Source organism: Bombina bombina, chromosome 7 (genome assembly GCF_027579735.1).
Source record: "Bombina bombina isolate aBomBom1 chromosome 7, aBomBom1.pri, whole genome shotgun sequence".
Taxonomy (NCBI): domain Eukaryota; kingdom Metazoa; phylum Chordata; class Amphibia; order Anura; family Bombinatoridae; genus Bombina; species Bombina bombina.
In genome coordinates, this window is record NC_069505.1 from 629,394,421 (window position 1) to 629,411,640 (window position 17,220).

Here is a 17,220-nt window from a genome sequence, read left to right on the forward strand (position 1 = left end):
TAATATAATTGTGCTGCTGGTGTCATCATCATTAATTATAGTAATATAATTGTGCTGCTGGGGTCATCATCATTATTATGGTAATATAATTGTGCTGCTGGGGTCATCATTATTAATTATGGTAATTGTGCTGCTGAGGTCATCATCATTAATTATGGTAATATAATTGTGCTGCTGGGGTCATCATCATTAATTATGGTAATATAATTGTGCTGCTGGGGTCATAATCATTAATTATGGATGGTAATATAATTGTGCTGCTGGGGTCATCATCATTAATTATGGATGGTAATACAATTGTGCTGCAAAAAAATGTAGTAATATAATTGTGCATGGAAAATTAGTTCTGGTCGACAAATGCCCCGCCCCTTGGCCACACCCCTGACCACACCCCCACTGGCACCGTGCCAAGTGGTCCCAGTTTCATCTCTAAAAATTATGGTAAGCCTATGTATAGGTTAATGTCAATTTAATGTTAGCCATAGCCCAATACTCACTGGGACCCTAATAAGGATTTAGTGTTCTGTTTGCTGGCAGTAGGTGGCCAGGCTGTGACATCAGACTTTTTAATCTACAAATTTGACGTTGCGAGGAAAAATCACATCATTCTGATGACCTAACTTCAATATTTCAATAATGACATCATCATGCACACAGCACACCTTAAAGTGCATGTAAGTTAAACAAATAGTTACGTAATTGCATAGCTACAAAAGTGTCCAATCACAAACAGGCCCGTCACTTGTTTTCTAGCACATTTTTGGCCAATAGGATCGCAGCACTGTAATTAGTGATTGTAATACAGCGGTCAAATCAAATAATAAGAAACCTGATGACGTCACGAGTTGTCAGGCAAATAGTGCAGTATTATTTCTGCTTCAATCGCTATTAATGGCTGGTAGAAACGCTAGAAGGTGACACTCATTTGTACAGCTGCCAATCAGATCAAACGCTCTGCTGATTAGCTACCACTGGTCAGGTGGTGCATTTGTAGTGGATTTTGGGAAATGTAGTTTATCCTTCCATCCGTGATAGATCAATACCCACTGTGCAGTTAACGCTTGTAATTTCGGGAGTTGTAGTGCAAATTCTTTTGTTTCCGGGTTATACTAGGAATTTCCGGGTTTAATTGACAGAGGGTGTCGGTATATAAAATAAGGTGGCTTGAGTGTATAGGAATGGATGGGGCTGAGGAGGGTGCACATAAGATAGAGGAGTGCGTGTATGTGAGATAGAGAGGGGGGAGGGTGTGTGAGATAGAGAGGGGGAGGGTGTATGTTATAGAGGGTGGGGAGGGTGTATGTGAGATAGAGAGGGGGAGGGTGTATGTTATAGAGGGTGGGGAGGGTGTATGTGAGATAGAGAGTGGGGGGAGGGTGTATGTGAGATAGAGAGTGGGGGGAGGGTGTATGTTATAGAGGGTGGGGAGGGTGTATGTGAGATAGAGAGTGGGGGAGGGTGTATGTGAGATAGAGAGTGGGGGAGGGTGTATGTGAGATAGAGAGTGGGGGGAGGGTGTATGTGAGATAGAGAGTGGGGGGAGGGTGTATGTTATAGAGGGTGGGGAGGGTGTATGTGAGATAGAGAGTGGGGGGAGGGTGTATGTTATAGAGGGTGGGGAGGGTGTATGTGAGATAGAGAGTGGGGGGAGGGTGTATGTTATAGAGGGTGGGGAGGGTGTATGTGAGATAGAGAGTGGGGGGAGGGTGTATGTTATAGAGGGTGGGGAGGGTGTATGTGAGATAGAGAGGGGGAGGGTGTATGTTATAGAGGGTGGGGAGGGTGTATGTGAGATAGAGAGTGGGGGGAGGGTGTATGTTATAGAGGGTGGGGAGGGTGTATGTGAGATAGAGAGTGGGGGGAGGGTGTATGTGAGATAGAGAGTGGGGGAGGGTGTATGTGAGATAGAGAGTGGGGGGAGGGTGTATGTGAGATAGAGAGTGGGGGAGGGTGTATGTGAGATAGAGAGTGGGGGGAGGGTGTATGTGAGATAGAGAGTGGGGGGAGGGTGTATGTGAGATAGAGAGTGGGTGGAGGGTGTATGTGAGATAGAGAGTGGGGGGAGGGTGTATGTGAGATAGAGAGTGGGGGGAGGGTGTATGTGAGATAGAGAGTGGGGGGAGGGTGTATGTGAGATAGAGAGTGGGGGGAGGGTGTATGTGAGATAGAGAGTGGGGGGAGGGTGTATGTGAGATAGAGAGTGGGGGGAGGGTGTATGTGAGATAGAGAGTGGGGGGAGGGTGTATGTGAGATAGAGAGTGGGGGGAGGGTGTATGTGAGATAGAGAGTGGGGGGAGGGTGTATGTGAGATAGAGGGGGTTATGTAGGTGTGTACATGAGGCTGAGGTTGGTCAGGAGAGAATGTTTCTGTGAGAGAACACAAAGATAAGATGACGTTGATGATTTTTTTTATTCTTGTATGAATGATTAAATATCACAGTCATATACAAAATACAGCAGCAGATATGAATCCATTAATATTTATGTCTTTGTTTATTCATAGGTCTCTGTGTCTCACACTCACACAGAGACTTTCTGATGATGAACAAGAATAAAATGGCTGAAAGGTTCCTCACTCACGCTCTTGAGATCATCTACCTGCTGACTGGGGAGGTGAGAGCTGGTTTAAACTCCTTGTGACCTCTGGCATCATCTTTGCCATTAGGATTAGAACCTAAGTACCCTCAGATGCAGATACAAATAGCATCCTCCTGGCACATTTAGAAGAATCTAGCAATACAGTGCAAAAAGAAACAAACTAATGACAATGTTGTAGGTAAAACGCTCGTCGCATGTTTTTTGCGGCTGTTTTGGTGAGAAGAATTTTGTTTTGTGTTTCTTTGTATATTATAATTATTATTCTTTATTTGTAAAGCGCCAACATATTCCGCAGCACTGCCCATGGGTACAAGGATAAAAGTACAATGGAGAAACAATACAATAAGAGACAATATTTTACAGTCAAATACAAAAAATTGAGGGCCCTATTCCCGTGGGAATTTATAATCTAGATGGGTGGGAGGATAGGAAACAGGAGGTAGGGACTGCAAAGATGAGAATGATATTAGTGAGGAGATAGATGAGGTAAACTGTTAGGTAAGTGAAGTTAGTTTGTTAATAAGTCGGGTGATAAGCTTCCCTGAACAAAAAGATCTTTAGGCAACGTTTAAAGGAGGAGTGGTTAGGGGAAAGTCTGACAGCTTGAGGAAGTGCGTTCCAGAGGGTTGGTGCTGCACGAGAAAAGTCCTGTAGTCTAGAATGATAGGCGGTGATTGTAGAGGACGCAAGGAGCAGGTCATTGTTGGATCTTAGGGGACGGGCTGGTGTGACTCCATGGCAGCGGACTTGGGGTGATGGGGAGATAGTGGTGCCACCAACAGTGATGGAAAAATTAGAGACTGGAGTAGAGTTAGAGGGGAGAATTAGAAGTAGTTCGGTCTTGGACATGTTTATTTTTAGGTGGTGAGAGGCCATCCGAGAGGAAATGCCAGATAAGCAGTCGCTGATGTGAGAATTGACAGAAGGAGAGAGTGCAGGGGTTGAAAGGTAGATCTGGGTATCATCAGCATAGAGGTGATAGTTGAAGCCATAGCTGTTGATAAGTTTACCCAGTGAAGAAGTGTAAATAGAGAAGAGTAGAGGACCCAGAACAGAGCCTTGAGGTACTCCAACAGACAGAGGCAATAGAGAGGAGTCATCAGCAAAAGAGTCGGAGAAGGATCTATTAGAGAGATAAGAGTGAATCCAGGAGAGGGCAGTGTCACAGAGCCCAAGAGAGCTGAGATTCCGTAGGAGAAGGGGATGGTCAACGGTTTTAAAGGCAGCAGAGAGGTCAAGTAAGAAGAGTATAGAGTAGTAGCCTTTGTTTTTAGCAGAAAGGAGATCGTTCGTAACCTTTGTGAGGGCAGTCTCAGTTGAGTGTTGGGGACGGAAGCCAGGGGGTTGAGCTATGAGTTAGAGGACAGGAAGTGGGTTAGGCGATCGAAAACTAGTTTTTGAAGGATTTTTTAAGCTAGCGGGAGCAGTGATATGGGGCGGTAGTTTGCAGAAGAGTTAGGGTCAAGTCACGTTTTTTTGATAATCGGGGTGACCTTTGCTTGTTTGAAGGAGGCATGGAATGAGCAAGTAGAAAGGGATAGGTTGAATATATGAGTAAGAGCCGGAGTGAGGGTGGGAGACAGAGAAGGTATTAGATGTGAAGGAATAGGGTCAAGGGGGCAGATAGTGAGATGTGAGGAGGACAATAGGGAAGCCACTTCACTCTCAGTGGTTGGGAGGAGGGTGCAGAGAGTGGCAGAGGGGGTGACTGGAGATTGCAGGCTTGTGTTGGGATGTTTCTTCGGATGGTAAGTGTTTTATTGAAAAAGTAGTCAGCCAGGCAGATGAGGGGGGTGGTGCAGGTGGGTAGAGGAGAGATATGAAAATGGAGAAGAGTCTTTTAGGGTTTGAGGAGTGAGTGGATGTAAGAGAAGAGAAGTAGGTTTGCTTAGCAATGTGAAGGGCAGAGGTGTAAGAGTAAAGAATGAACTTGTAGTGCATGAAATCAGGTTTAGAGCGGGATTTCCTCCAGGCACGTTCAGCAGTGCCTGAGCATTTTTGTAGGTGGCGTGTTTGCTGGGAGTGCCAGGGCTGGAGCTGACGTCGTGGGGCTTTGCGAAGTTGGAGCAGAGCGAGAGTGTCAAGTGCAGCAGAGAGAGTATTGTTGTAGTGGGTTATAGCAAGGTCAGGGCAGGATATCGTGGAAGTGTGGAGGAGGCATATTTGAATAAGCTTGGAGAGTTGGGGAGGGTCTAAAGTGTGCAGATTTCTATGGGGGCGAGGGGGGAAGTAGGTTTAGCCTGTATATTAATATTAAAGGTGAGCAGATGGTGATCTGAGATGGGAAACGGGTAACATCTGGGAGAGAGCAGAGATAGATACCAGATCAATCGAGTGTCCATCACGGTGGGTAGGGAATATGGTGGATTGTGAGAGGCAGAAGGAGTTAGTGAGTGAGATAAGTTAAGAGGCAGATAGGTTGTCAATGGGGATGTTGAAGCCCCCCAGAATTAGAGTAGGTGTATTTGTAGAGAGAAAGTAAGGAAGCCAGGCAGAAAAGTTGTCAAGGAATTGGGAGGTTGGTCCAGGTTTGACTTGAACTATAAGGAGAGGTTTCTACGGGAATACCCAGTGCTTTTAAATAATGGACACAGTGAATAAGGAAAGTGTCCAACCTTATGACCGAGGGGCGGTAACAGTCACTAACGGGCCTTGCTTACAGGGATCTTTTGTAGTCGTGATTCACTCGTCATTGGGGATAATTACCCACTTTGTACTTACCTCAGTAATAAAATACATGTTAAGTTAAATAAAGTAAATTAGATACCAGAACTAAACTGAAAAATTTAAGAAAATCACATGAACGTTTCATTTTGACTTATGCGCCTTTATGTGTGTTTTTGTAATGTTTGTTATTTTTGTATATTGAAGGGTATTATTTCAAGGTGCTCATTGCCCTGGAGAAGTTTCTATTTTTCTGTAGACCGATTCTTATAACTGTGTAACCTGTACGTCTGTGCCAGGCATAAAGACTACACCGGTAGTTCCCATTGTTGTAGGATGAAATCAGCTATTAAAGGGACATGAAATCCATTGTTTTCTTTCATGATTCAGATAGAGCAGCAATTTTGAACAACTTTTCAATTTACTTCAATTATCTAATTTGCTTCGTTCTCTTGATTTCTTTTGTTGGAAAGCATACCTAGGTAGGCACTACTGAGAGCTATCTGAGCACATCAGGTGAGCCAGTAACAAGAGGCATATATATGCAGCCACCAATCAGCTCCCTGTAGTGCTTTGCAGCTCCTGAGCCTACCTAGGTATGCTTTTCAACAAAGGATTCCAAGAGAATGAAGCAAATTAGATAATATAAATAAATTAGAAAGTTGTTTAAAATTGCTGTGTCTGAATCATAAAAGAGAACTTTTGGGTTTTATGTCCCTTTAAAATGTGTCTTTCCTAAATCTGTCAGTTTCTCTCGTTAGCCTGCTGTATGTTGCTCTCGTTATATAGGAATACACCATTGTGAAGAAGAAGAATTCCCATCTTGGCACCATTCACCAGCTGACCAGAGAGGTGAGCTCCAGCAATTGTGCTGTTCAGACCTCCAGACTCCGGTGTTTTCTCATCTTCTGTCTGTGTCTGCACGTGCTCTGTGAGACTGTAAGCACTGAATGGGGTGTGTATATCACAGGTCCCTATAAAGTGCGATGATGTCGCCATCTATTTCTCGTTTGAGGAGTGGGAGTATATAGAGGAACACAAGGAATTTTATAAGGATGCCATATTGGATACTCACCAGACGTGCACAAAGCTGGGGTACACAGATTGCAGGAGCTCAGGTAACACTGGGGCCGATTTGTACAAGATTTAACAACTGCTTCATTTATCCCACCCTGGCTTTTGCTAATGGGGATCATTTTGGGGCATTAGGATCTGTAGGGGTTTTGTTATAAATGTATTTGACTTATTCTTAGGCTCTTCCACATTTTAGAACAAAACTAATTAATCTCATATGATGGCAGAATGAGGATATATGAAGGTTACACATTCTAGGTTGTTAGGAGTAACCTGCTAGCAACATGACTCCAATTTGTTAAAAAAAAAAAAAATCAGATTCTCTCACCCCCAAGGGAGAACACGCTGTAACCTGAGATGTCATTGCAGAATATCAGCGTCTCGCTTTGCTGCGCTGTTCTACATCAGTCTGTTCTCCTCAAACAGTGCTGCGCTCTGGCTGCACTATGTAAGTTTTCCTAACACAATGCAGCCAGAGTGAAGTGTTGTTTGAAGAGAACAGTCAAATACAGAGCAGCACGTGCAATACGGCAGCACATTGACTGATGACGGCTCTCAGGGATTTACATTATATTGTTTTTATTAGCAGATCTGTATAATGAAGGTCGCGGCTCAGTGAGTGAAGCGGATGAGACAGAACAAGGTGATAATAATATTAATCAGGTGGAAATCCATTCAGACCTGAGTGCAGGTGAGTTAAGCACTTTTAATTGTCTTTACATTTTCTCATTAGATTCAAACATATAATCAGCAGTAAATTCTTTTTTACAGGTGACATTAACCCTGAAATTGTGTTAACTTTGCAAACTCCAAAGGATGAAAGTGAGATGCGCCAGATAGAAGCTCCAGACCAGCAAATCTCTGACAATTCCAGCTCCGGTCAGTATAGAGCCTTGAAATCTTCGAACATACACAGTAGACAGATTATATTTGCTGTATTCATGGCAGGAGGCACAGAAGGCAAAACCACAGTCTGATCTAGAATTATTGTTTTTTATTCTGACCTTGGAATCACCAGTGGTGATGAATGTGCCTAAATTCAGGTTAAAGGGACAGTCAACACCCAACACAACCGGATTCCATATGTTTGTAACACAAACGAAGATCCCCCTGCACTGGCTCCCTTCTCTATTACCTCTATCCTTGTCCTAGGAATCCTTCCAAATACATACGTTAATGTAGTCGAAATATGGCCGCCAAACTCCCCCCACGGGTACGTACTAACCTTCTCTTTCCATCCTTCCTCTAATCAGAATGCAATCCTCGCTCAGAATCTTCAAACTTGTTCACGGCGGTTTGCGCATGCGCGATTCAATAGGAACCAAAAAAGCAGAACTTTTTTCTCCCCAATAGTTTCCCACGTATTATATTTTTAACAGTACCGTTTTACTTAACACTAACCTAATTAATTGGATGCGTCAAGTTTGATTGCTGAATTTCAGATGCGCATGCGAAATGACATATCGTGCGCGTCATCAATCCCTTCATGAACGAGTGTGATTTGGAAGTGAGATGGGGAGGAGTTTGGCGGCCATATTTCGACTAGAGTAACGTATGTATTTGGAAGGATTTCTATGACAAGGATATAGGTAATAGGGAAGGGAGCCGGTGCAGGCGGATCTTAGTTTGCGTTACAAACATATGGAACCCGTTTGTGTTGGGTGTTGACTGTCCCTTTAAAGGGACAGTATACGCCAATTGTAATTAAACTGCATGTAATAGACACTACTATAAAGAATAATACGTACATATACTGATATAAAACCGTTTAAAAACTTACTTAGAAGCTCCCAGTTTAGCTCTGTTGATGAGGTAAGGCTGGGACACCCACTTAAAGGGGCTGAGAAAGCAGGAAGAGCAGACCCTCCCCTCCCACCCCTGCATATAAAAAGACCCATTATACAAACAGAAGCAAGCAGGAGTCTGTAGACATCAGTATACATCTAAAACTTTGGGGCTTGGTTAGGAGTCTGAAAATCAGCACAATGTTATTTAAAAATAAGCAAAACTATAGATTTTTACAAAAACACACCCAGATGGGCTGTATAAATGTATCATCTAAAAAAACATTTATACAAAGATAAATCTAGTGTACAACGTCCCTTTTAATCTGTTGTGCGCCTATAAGCAGCACATTAGTATTCATTGCTTTATTTGTAAGTCAAGAATTATAATGAAAGATTTAGGAACAGTAAAGAACGTTGTGACCGATCCCCGGCTACCCCGGCTGGGTAGCTCCGCCAAACGGGTCCTTTCTCTGTCTGGAACAAACTGCTATGTAGCCCAGGAAAGTGATTCTAGCAGGAGTCCACCTAAATGACTAGAAAGACTAGCATTCAGGTGAAAAAAAGAACTGCTTTATTGCACAGAAAACACAGCTTTTATAAATTTCCAACAAATGGGGGTAGTTACTACACAAATAGAAACAAATATGCAATGAGACAAACATCAGACAATGGTTAGTTAAACAAGATTCTAATCACATCCTGACTTACAAAAGGACAATGGATGACTCGCACAATAACAGAAAGACACTTCACACCTAGACTAGATAACAACAGGGGTGAGGTTATAGGGGGTAGGGGTTTAACCCTTGCAGCCTGGTATCCGTGACACACCTTTTAACAAAATAAGGTCCCTTTGCATTATTACCGCTCTGCTGTGATCATTACACCTTTAATAACTGAACTGTACTCAATCCATCCATGCCACAGCATGCTGGGAGTTGTAGTTTTCTACTCAGGGTCACCTAGGTAGAATTAGGCCACACACCAATCACATCTGAATGAAGCAGGACTGCCGGCAGCAAGATGGTAGCACACAGGTAGTGGGACATTAATTATTATTAGTTCCTATGCGTAATGCCTGATTTATATGCTGAAAGGCTACAGATTTACAATATAGAGCCTACACCACGGGGATATACTATTGCTCAGTTACTGCTTTAACGTATAAAATGTAATGTGCACTAATGATTTCTGTAGGTGAAGCCGTGGTAATGGTTGAGGAAAAGGAAGATCTGTGTGTGGAGAGTCAAGTGGTTGCTGAGGATCCGGAGCTCTGCCGTGATATAAAGACAGGTGAGGATACATAAGTGACAGGCAGCTGGCGTCACTGGTTGTCTATAACTGTTCAGTAGGTGCGGGGAGAGAACCAGGTAGAGAAGAGAAGTGAAATATTTTGTAGCATTAAATTTGATTTCCAATAAAATGTTAAATTATGCACAGTAAATAAAACTCTGCGATTTACCTATATTATGTATTGCTCCCTATTTTCCTGTAATTTACTCTGAAAATTGTGCGTTTTCCCCCCAGTAAAGTACATTGTGCACAGAGAGAGAGAAAAAAGAGAGAATAGGAATGCAGCCACTTTTTTTGCTTCAAAACATATTGTTAAAGGAAGGGTTTTCAGATTGTTGCCATGCGTTTACTGTCCATAAAACAAATGAGGTGATCTGCTAGAGTATGTGTAGCAGAGTCAAGACGTCTGGTATTACTACTAGGAGTGAGCCTCAGGGAGCATTGCTGGGGCCTGTTGTATTTAAAATATTTTATATTTAAGCAGTGACATACTTAAAGGGACACTAAACCCAAATGTTTTCTTTCATGATTCAGATAGAGCATGCAATTTTAAGCAACTTTCTAATTTACTCCTATTATTAATTTTTCTTCACTCTCTTGCTATCTTTATTTAAAAAGCAGGAATGTGATGCATAGGAGCCGGCCCATTTTTTTTGAGAACCTGGGTTATGCTTGCTTATTGGTGGGTAAATGTAAGCCTCCAATAAACAAGCGCTATCCATGGTGCTGAACCTAAAATGGGCTGGCTGCTAAGATTTACATTCCTGCTTTTAAAATAAAGATAGCAAGAGAACGACGAAAAATTGATAATAGGAGTAAATTAGAGCATCAAATTTTAAGCAACTTTCTATCTGAATCACGAAAGAAAGTGTCCATTACTTGCGGTCACAGCCCTACAAAGACGCTGTGGTCTCTACAGGAAGGTTTATCATCTAGCTTGAGGTTATAAACCTTCTAGAGTAACCAGAGCTGGCTTACTATTAAGTGAATAGACTAAATAAACAGTCAGATTTGCCCATGCTCAGAACAGTCAAAATGCAAACTAAGTTACTAACATGTCAGCTCTCTCATCTCCCTGAGGACAGTGGCTCTGAAATTTTTTAAGTGCTCATTTTGCAAGAAAACAAGTAAGTTGTTTACTGTTTTTAATATTTTTTTATGTTTACTTTAACATATTTATTTTTACCAATTAGCACTGTTTAATATCCCTTTAAATGCAGTTGGTGCGAAAAAAACTAAAACTGCTTCAGCACAGGAGGTGGAAAGGAGCATCTTATATACTTAAAAGTACAATATGTTTCTTTGTATAAAACTGTATCTCCTCATTATGTAAGTGTTGCATTTTCTATGTAAAGTCATTTAAGACTAATTACAATGGGTAAAGAGAACTAATGGATTATACACATTTCCTGCAGAACTCTCCTTGCCATTGGGGGAAGCCGTGAACAACAATCTTATGTTTGAAGAAGCCAACATGGTAGCCCATTCGTCTGCCGGGACAGTGAGTGATAATCTCATCCTACCTCAATGGCTACAAGAGCCCTATTCAGGAATACATCGTAAGACAACACTCCCCCTCAGGAAAGGGGCTGCAAAGATGTCAAAAAAGGTGTCTCACACCAATCCCCAGGCAACACCTGGAGAAGAAAAGCTGTATCTGTGTAATGAGTGTGGGAAACAGTTTAACTTTAACAGTCATCTAATTCGTCATCAGATTGTGCACACTGGGAAAAAGCCGCATGTTTGTAACATCTGTGGGAGGCACTATGGTCATAAAGGTGACCTCATTATACACCAAAGAATACACACAGGGGAAAGACTTTTTACGTGCAATGAATGCGGCAAACACTTTGCTAAGAAATTTAGTTTTGTCGCACATCAATTATCGCACACAGGGGAGAAGCCGTTTGGGTGTGACGTTTGTGGGAAGCAGTTTGCATCCAAACAATACCTTATTATACATCAGCGATCACACACAGGGGAGAGACCTCATCGGTGCAATGATTGCGGCAAGCACTTCATTTCCAAAACGACTCTCGCTGCACATCTGAGATCCCATATGGGGGAGAAACCTTATGAGTGCAGTGAATGTGGGAAACATTTTGTATCAAAAACTAATCTCATTGCCCATCAGAGAACCCATACGGGGGAGAGACCTCATAAATGCGTTGAATGTGGGAAGCAATTCAATACCAGATATCATCTTTTAAGACATCAGAGAATACATGCTAGAGAGAAGGAAACATATATGTCAAATGATCAGTACCAAATATCCTCTCAAAAAACATTAGAGGATACATATGACACAGGAGTAGCTTATATGCAAAATTATCAGTACCAGGTATCATCTCATAACACATCTGATGATACATGTGAGAGAGTAGAATCTTATATGCAAAATGATCTGTGCCAGCTATTCTCTTATAAGACAGAGTATACTTGTGAGACAGAAGGAGTAACTTATATTCAAAATGATCAGTACCGGGTATCCTCTTGTAACACATCACATGATGCACATCAGAGAGGAGTAACTTATATGCAAAATGATAGAATGTAAAACTAATGTATCTATTTTGTAATGTAATAAACTTGACCATGTCAAGTTAAAGATTATTTAAAATCTGCTGGTTTTGTTGATAAAGAATTTATATGTTTTACACTGAAGGAAGAAAAATAACTATTTATTAATAAAGATGAGGTATTTGTACCCTAAACAATTTATAATAAAAACACATTTGCACTGTGGATAATTATTCTGAGCTTGTTTGTTTATTAGATCCAAGTATAATAAACTGTTTCTCAGCGTTTTCAGCAGCAAATACGATTGACGATACATTTCTTTTTATCTCAACCAATTTGTTTTGGGTTTAAGTATAAACCATTGTCTAAATTCATTTTTGTTTTTATTAAATAAAGGATAGGAAATATAAACTATTTCTGCAATGTATTTAAATCAATGTTTACACTTGGCCAGTGTATTATTTTATAATTATACGACAAATGACTTCAAGGTGTTTAGTGAACAAAATATCAGCTTTGTCTGGTTAGAAAGATTCCTGTTATCAAATATAATAAAGCTACTGCAGACGTATCATCTTCTCACATCTATCAGACACTGGTGTAGATATACATGTTGTGTTTTTTTACATATAGTTTATATCATGAAGTGCTGCACTGCAATTGGCTGACTAGACACCACATATAACAGGAAGTGCTGCACTGCCATTGGCTGACTAGACATGGAATATATCACATGAAGTGCTGCACTGCCATTGGCTGACTAAACAATGCATATATATCAAATGAAGTGCTGCACTGCCGTTGGCTGACTAGACACAGCATATATATCACATGGAGTGCTGCACTGCCATTGGCTGATTAGACACTGCATATATATCAAATGAAGTGCTGCACTGCCATTGGCTGACTAGGCATCAAATATATATATCACATGAAGTGCTGCACTGCCATTGGCTGACTACACTATATATATCAAATGAAGTGGTGCACTGCCATTGGCTGACTAGGCATCGCATATATATATCAAAAGAAGTGCTGCACTGCCATTGGCTGACTAGGCATCGCATATATATCACATGAAGTGCTGCACTGCCATTGGCTGACTAGGCATCGCATATATATCACATGAAGTGCTGCACTGCCATTGGCTGACTAGGCATCGCATTTATATCAAAAGAAGTGCTGCACTGCCATTGGCTGACTAGGCATTGCATATATATCACATGAAGTGCTGTACTGCCATGGGCTGACTAGACACCGCATATATATCACATGAAGTACTGCACTGCCATTGGCTGACTACACTAAATATATATCACATGAAGTGCTGCACTGCCATTGGCTGACTAAACACCGCACATATATTTAACATGAAGTTCTGCACTGCCATTGGCTGACTACACCGCATATATATCACATGAAGTGCTGCACTGCCATTGGCTGACTACACCGCATATATATCACATGAAGTGCTGCACTGCCATTGGCTGACTAAACACTGCATATATATCACATGAAGTGCTGCAATGCCATTGGCTGACTAAAGACTGTATATATATCACATGAAGTGCTGCATATATATATATATATATATATATATATATATATATAAAAAAAACATAAAAATACAATTGTATAATGTATGTTTCTTTAAAAGGCACCAGCAGAGGGCATTCTTTTCTTTTAGTCTATACATTTTTGGGTTCTTATGAACTGCTATATGGACATGTGCAGATTTCTATAGTCTGTATTTATTTGTATAAACTAGTGCGGAATATGGCCACAGACAGCACTGCCATTGGCTGACTAGGCATCACATATATATCACATGAAGTGCTACACTGCCATTGGCTGTCAACACCGCATATATATCACAAGAAGTGCTGCACTGCCATTGGCTGACTAGAGACCACATATATATCACATGAATTGCTGCACTGCCATTGGCTGATAACACTGAATATATATCACATGAAGTGCTGCACTGCCATTGGCTCACAACACCGCATATATATATCACATGAAGTGCTGCACTGCCATTGGCTGACAACACCGCATATATATATCACATGAAGTGCTGCACTGCCATTGGCTGACAACACCGCATATATATCACAAGAAGTGCTGCACTGCCATTGGCTGACTAGAGACCACATATATATCACATGAATTGCTGCACTGCCATTGGCTGATAACACTGAATATATATCACATGAAGTGCTGCACTGCCATTGGCTGATAACACTGAATATATATCACATGAAGTGCTGCACTGCCATTGGCTCACAACACCGCATATATATATCACATGAAGTGCTGCACTGCCATTGGCTGACAACACCGCATATATATATCACATGAAGTGCTGCACTGCCATTGGCTGACAACACTGCATATATATATCACATGAAGTGCTGCACTGCCATTGGCTGACAACACCGCATATATATCACACGAAGTGCTGCACTGCCATTGGCTGACAACACTGCATATATATCACATGAAGTGCTGAACTGCCATTGGCTGACTAGACACTATATATATCAAATGAAGTGTTGCACTGTCATTGGCTGACTAGAGACCGCATATATATCACAAAGTGCTGCACTGCCATTGGCTGACTACACTGCATATATATCACATGAAGTACTGCAGTGCCATTGGCTGACTAGACACCGCATATATATCACATAAAGTGCTGCACTGCCATTGGCTGAATAGACACTATATATATCAAATGAAGTGTTGCACTGCCATTGGCTGACTAGACACCGCATATATATCACATGAAGTGCTGCACTGCCATTGGCTGACTAGACACCGCATATATATCACATGAAGTGCTGCACTGCCATTGGCTGACTAGACACCGCATATATATCACATGAAGTGCTGCACTGCCATTGGCTGACTAGAGACCACACATATATCACATGAAGTGCTGCACTGCCATTGGCTGACTAGACACCGCATATATATCACATGAAGTGCTGCACTGCCATTGGCTGACTAGACACCACATAAAGTGCTGCACTGCCATTGGCTGACTACACTGCATATATATCACATAAAGTGCTGCACTGCCATTGGCTGACTACACTGCATATATATCACACGAAGTGCTGCACTGCCATTGGCTGACTAGACACTGCATATATATTACATGAAGTGCTGCATTGCCATTGGCTGACTACACTGCATATATATCACATGAAGTGCTGCACTGAAATTGGCTGACTACACTGCATATATATCACATGAAGTGCAACACTGCCATTGGCTGACTAGACACTGCATATATATTACATGAAGTGCTGCATTGCCATTGGCTGACTACACTGCATATATATCACATGAAGTGCTGCACTGAAATTGGCTGACTACACTGCATATATATCACATGAAGTGCTGCACTGCCATTGGCTGACTAGACACTATATATATCAAATGAAGTGTTGCACTGCCATTGGCTGACTAGACACCGCATATATATCACAAAGTGCTGCACTGCCATTGGCTGACTACACTGCATATATATCACATGAAGTACTGCAGTGCCATTGGCTGACTAGACACCGCATATATATCACATAAAGTGCTGCACTGCCATTGGCTGAATAGACACTATATATATCAAATGAAGTGTTGCACTGCCATTGGCTGACTAGACACCGCATATATATCACATGAAGTGCTGCACTGCCATTGGCTGACTAGACACCGCATATATATCACATGAAGTGCTGCACTGCCATTGGCTGACAACACCGCATATATATATCACATGAAGTGCTGCACTGCCATTGGCTGACAACACCGCATATATATATCACATGAAGTGCTGCACTGCCATTGGCTGACAACACCGCATATATATCACCGAAGTGCTGCACTGCCATTGGCTGACAACAATGCATATATATCACATGAAGTGCTGAACTGCCATTGGCTGACTAGACACTATATATATCAAATGAAGTGTTGCACTGTCATTGGCTGACTAGAGACCGCATATATATCACAAAGTGCTGCACTGCCATTGGCTGACTACACTGCATATATATCACATGAAGTACTGCAGTGCCATTGGCTGACTAGACACCGCAAATATATCACATAAAGTGCTGCACTGCCATTGGCTGAATAGACACTATATATATCAAATGAAGTGTTGCACTGCCATTGGCTGACTAGACACCGCATATATATCACATGAAGTGCTGCACTGCCATTGGCTGACTAGACACAGCATATATATCCCATGAAGTGCTGCACTGCCATTGGCTGACTAGACAACCCGCATATATATCACATGAAGTGCTGCACTGCCATTGCTGACTAGAGACCACACATATATCACATGAAGTGCTGCACTGCCATTGGCTGACTAGACACCGCATATATATCACATGAAGTGCTGCACTGCCATTGGCTGACTAGACACCACATAAAGTGCTGCACTGCCATTGGCTGACTACACTGCATATATATCACATAAAGTGCTGCACTGCCATTGGCTGACTACACTGCATATATATCACACGAAGTGCTGCACTGCCATTGGCTGACTAGACACTGCATATATATTACATGAAGTGCTGCATTGCCATTGGCTGACTACACTGCATATATATCACATGAAGTGCTGCACTGAAATTGGCTGGACTACACTGCATATATATCACATGAAGTGCAACACTGCCATTGGCTGACTAGACACTGCATATATATTACATGAAGTGCTGCATTGCCATTGGCTGACTACACTGCATATATATCACATGAAGTGCTGCACTGAAATTGGCTGACTACACTGCATATATATCAACATGAAGTGCTGCAGTGCCATTGGCTGACTAGACACTATATATATCAAATGAAGTGTTGCACTGCCATTGGCTGACTAGAGACCGCATATATATCACAAAGTGCTGCACTGCCATTGGCTGACTACACTGCATATATATCACATGAAGTACTGCAGTGCCATTGGCTGACTAGACACCGCATATATATCACATAAAGTGCTGCACTGCCATAGGCTGAATAGACATATATATATCAAATGAAGTGTTGCACTGCCATTGGCTGACTAGACATGCACTGCCATTGGCCTAGACACCGCATATATATCACATGAAGTGCTGCACTGCCATTGGCTGACTAGACACCGCATATATATCACATGAAGTGCTGCACTGCCATTGGCTGACTAGACACCGCATATATATCACATGAAGTGCTGCACTGCCATTGGCTGACTAGAGACCACACATATATCACA

General features: G+C 41.9%; 1 protein-coding gene across 5 annotated transcripts; it reads left to right on the forward strand.

Annotated features, from left to right (window-relative positions):
• Nucleotides 1-990: 990 nt before the first annotated feature.
• LOC128635652 (zinc finger protein 436) lies at nt 991-12,166 on the forward strand. 5 transcript variants are annotated; one of them, XM_053688737.1, is made up of 8 exons: nt 991-1,159; nt 2,504-2,613; nt 6,052-6,114; nt 6,233-6,380; nt 6,923-7,027; nt 7,108-7,215; nt 9,321-9,416; nt 10,832-12,166. In XM_053688737.1, the coding sequence occupies exons 2-8, from the start codon at nt 2,539-2,541 to the stop codon at nt 11,971-11,973; spliced, it is 1,737 nt and encodes a 578-aa protein (XP_053544712.1). In that variant the 5' UTR covers nt 991-1,159; nt 2,504-2,538; the 3' UTR covers nt 11,974-12,166. The 5 variants fall into 5 exon arrangements, with proteins under 5 accessions (XP_053544712.1, XP_053544710.1, XP_053544711.1 ...); XM_053688735.1 differs by having other exon boundaries at nt 1,020-1,063; XM_053688736.1 differs by lacking the exon at nt 991-1,159 and adding an exon at nt 2,294-2,417.
• The last annotated feature ends 5,054 nt before the right edge of the window (nt 12,167-17,220 follow it).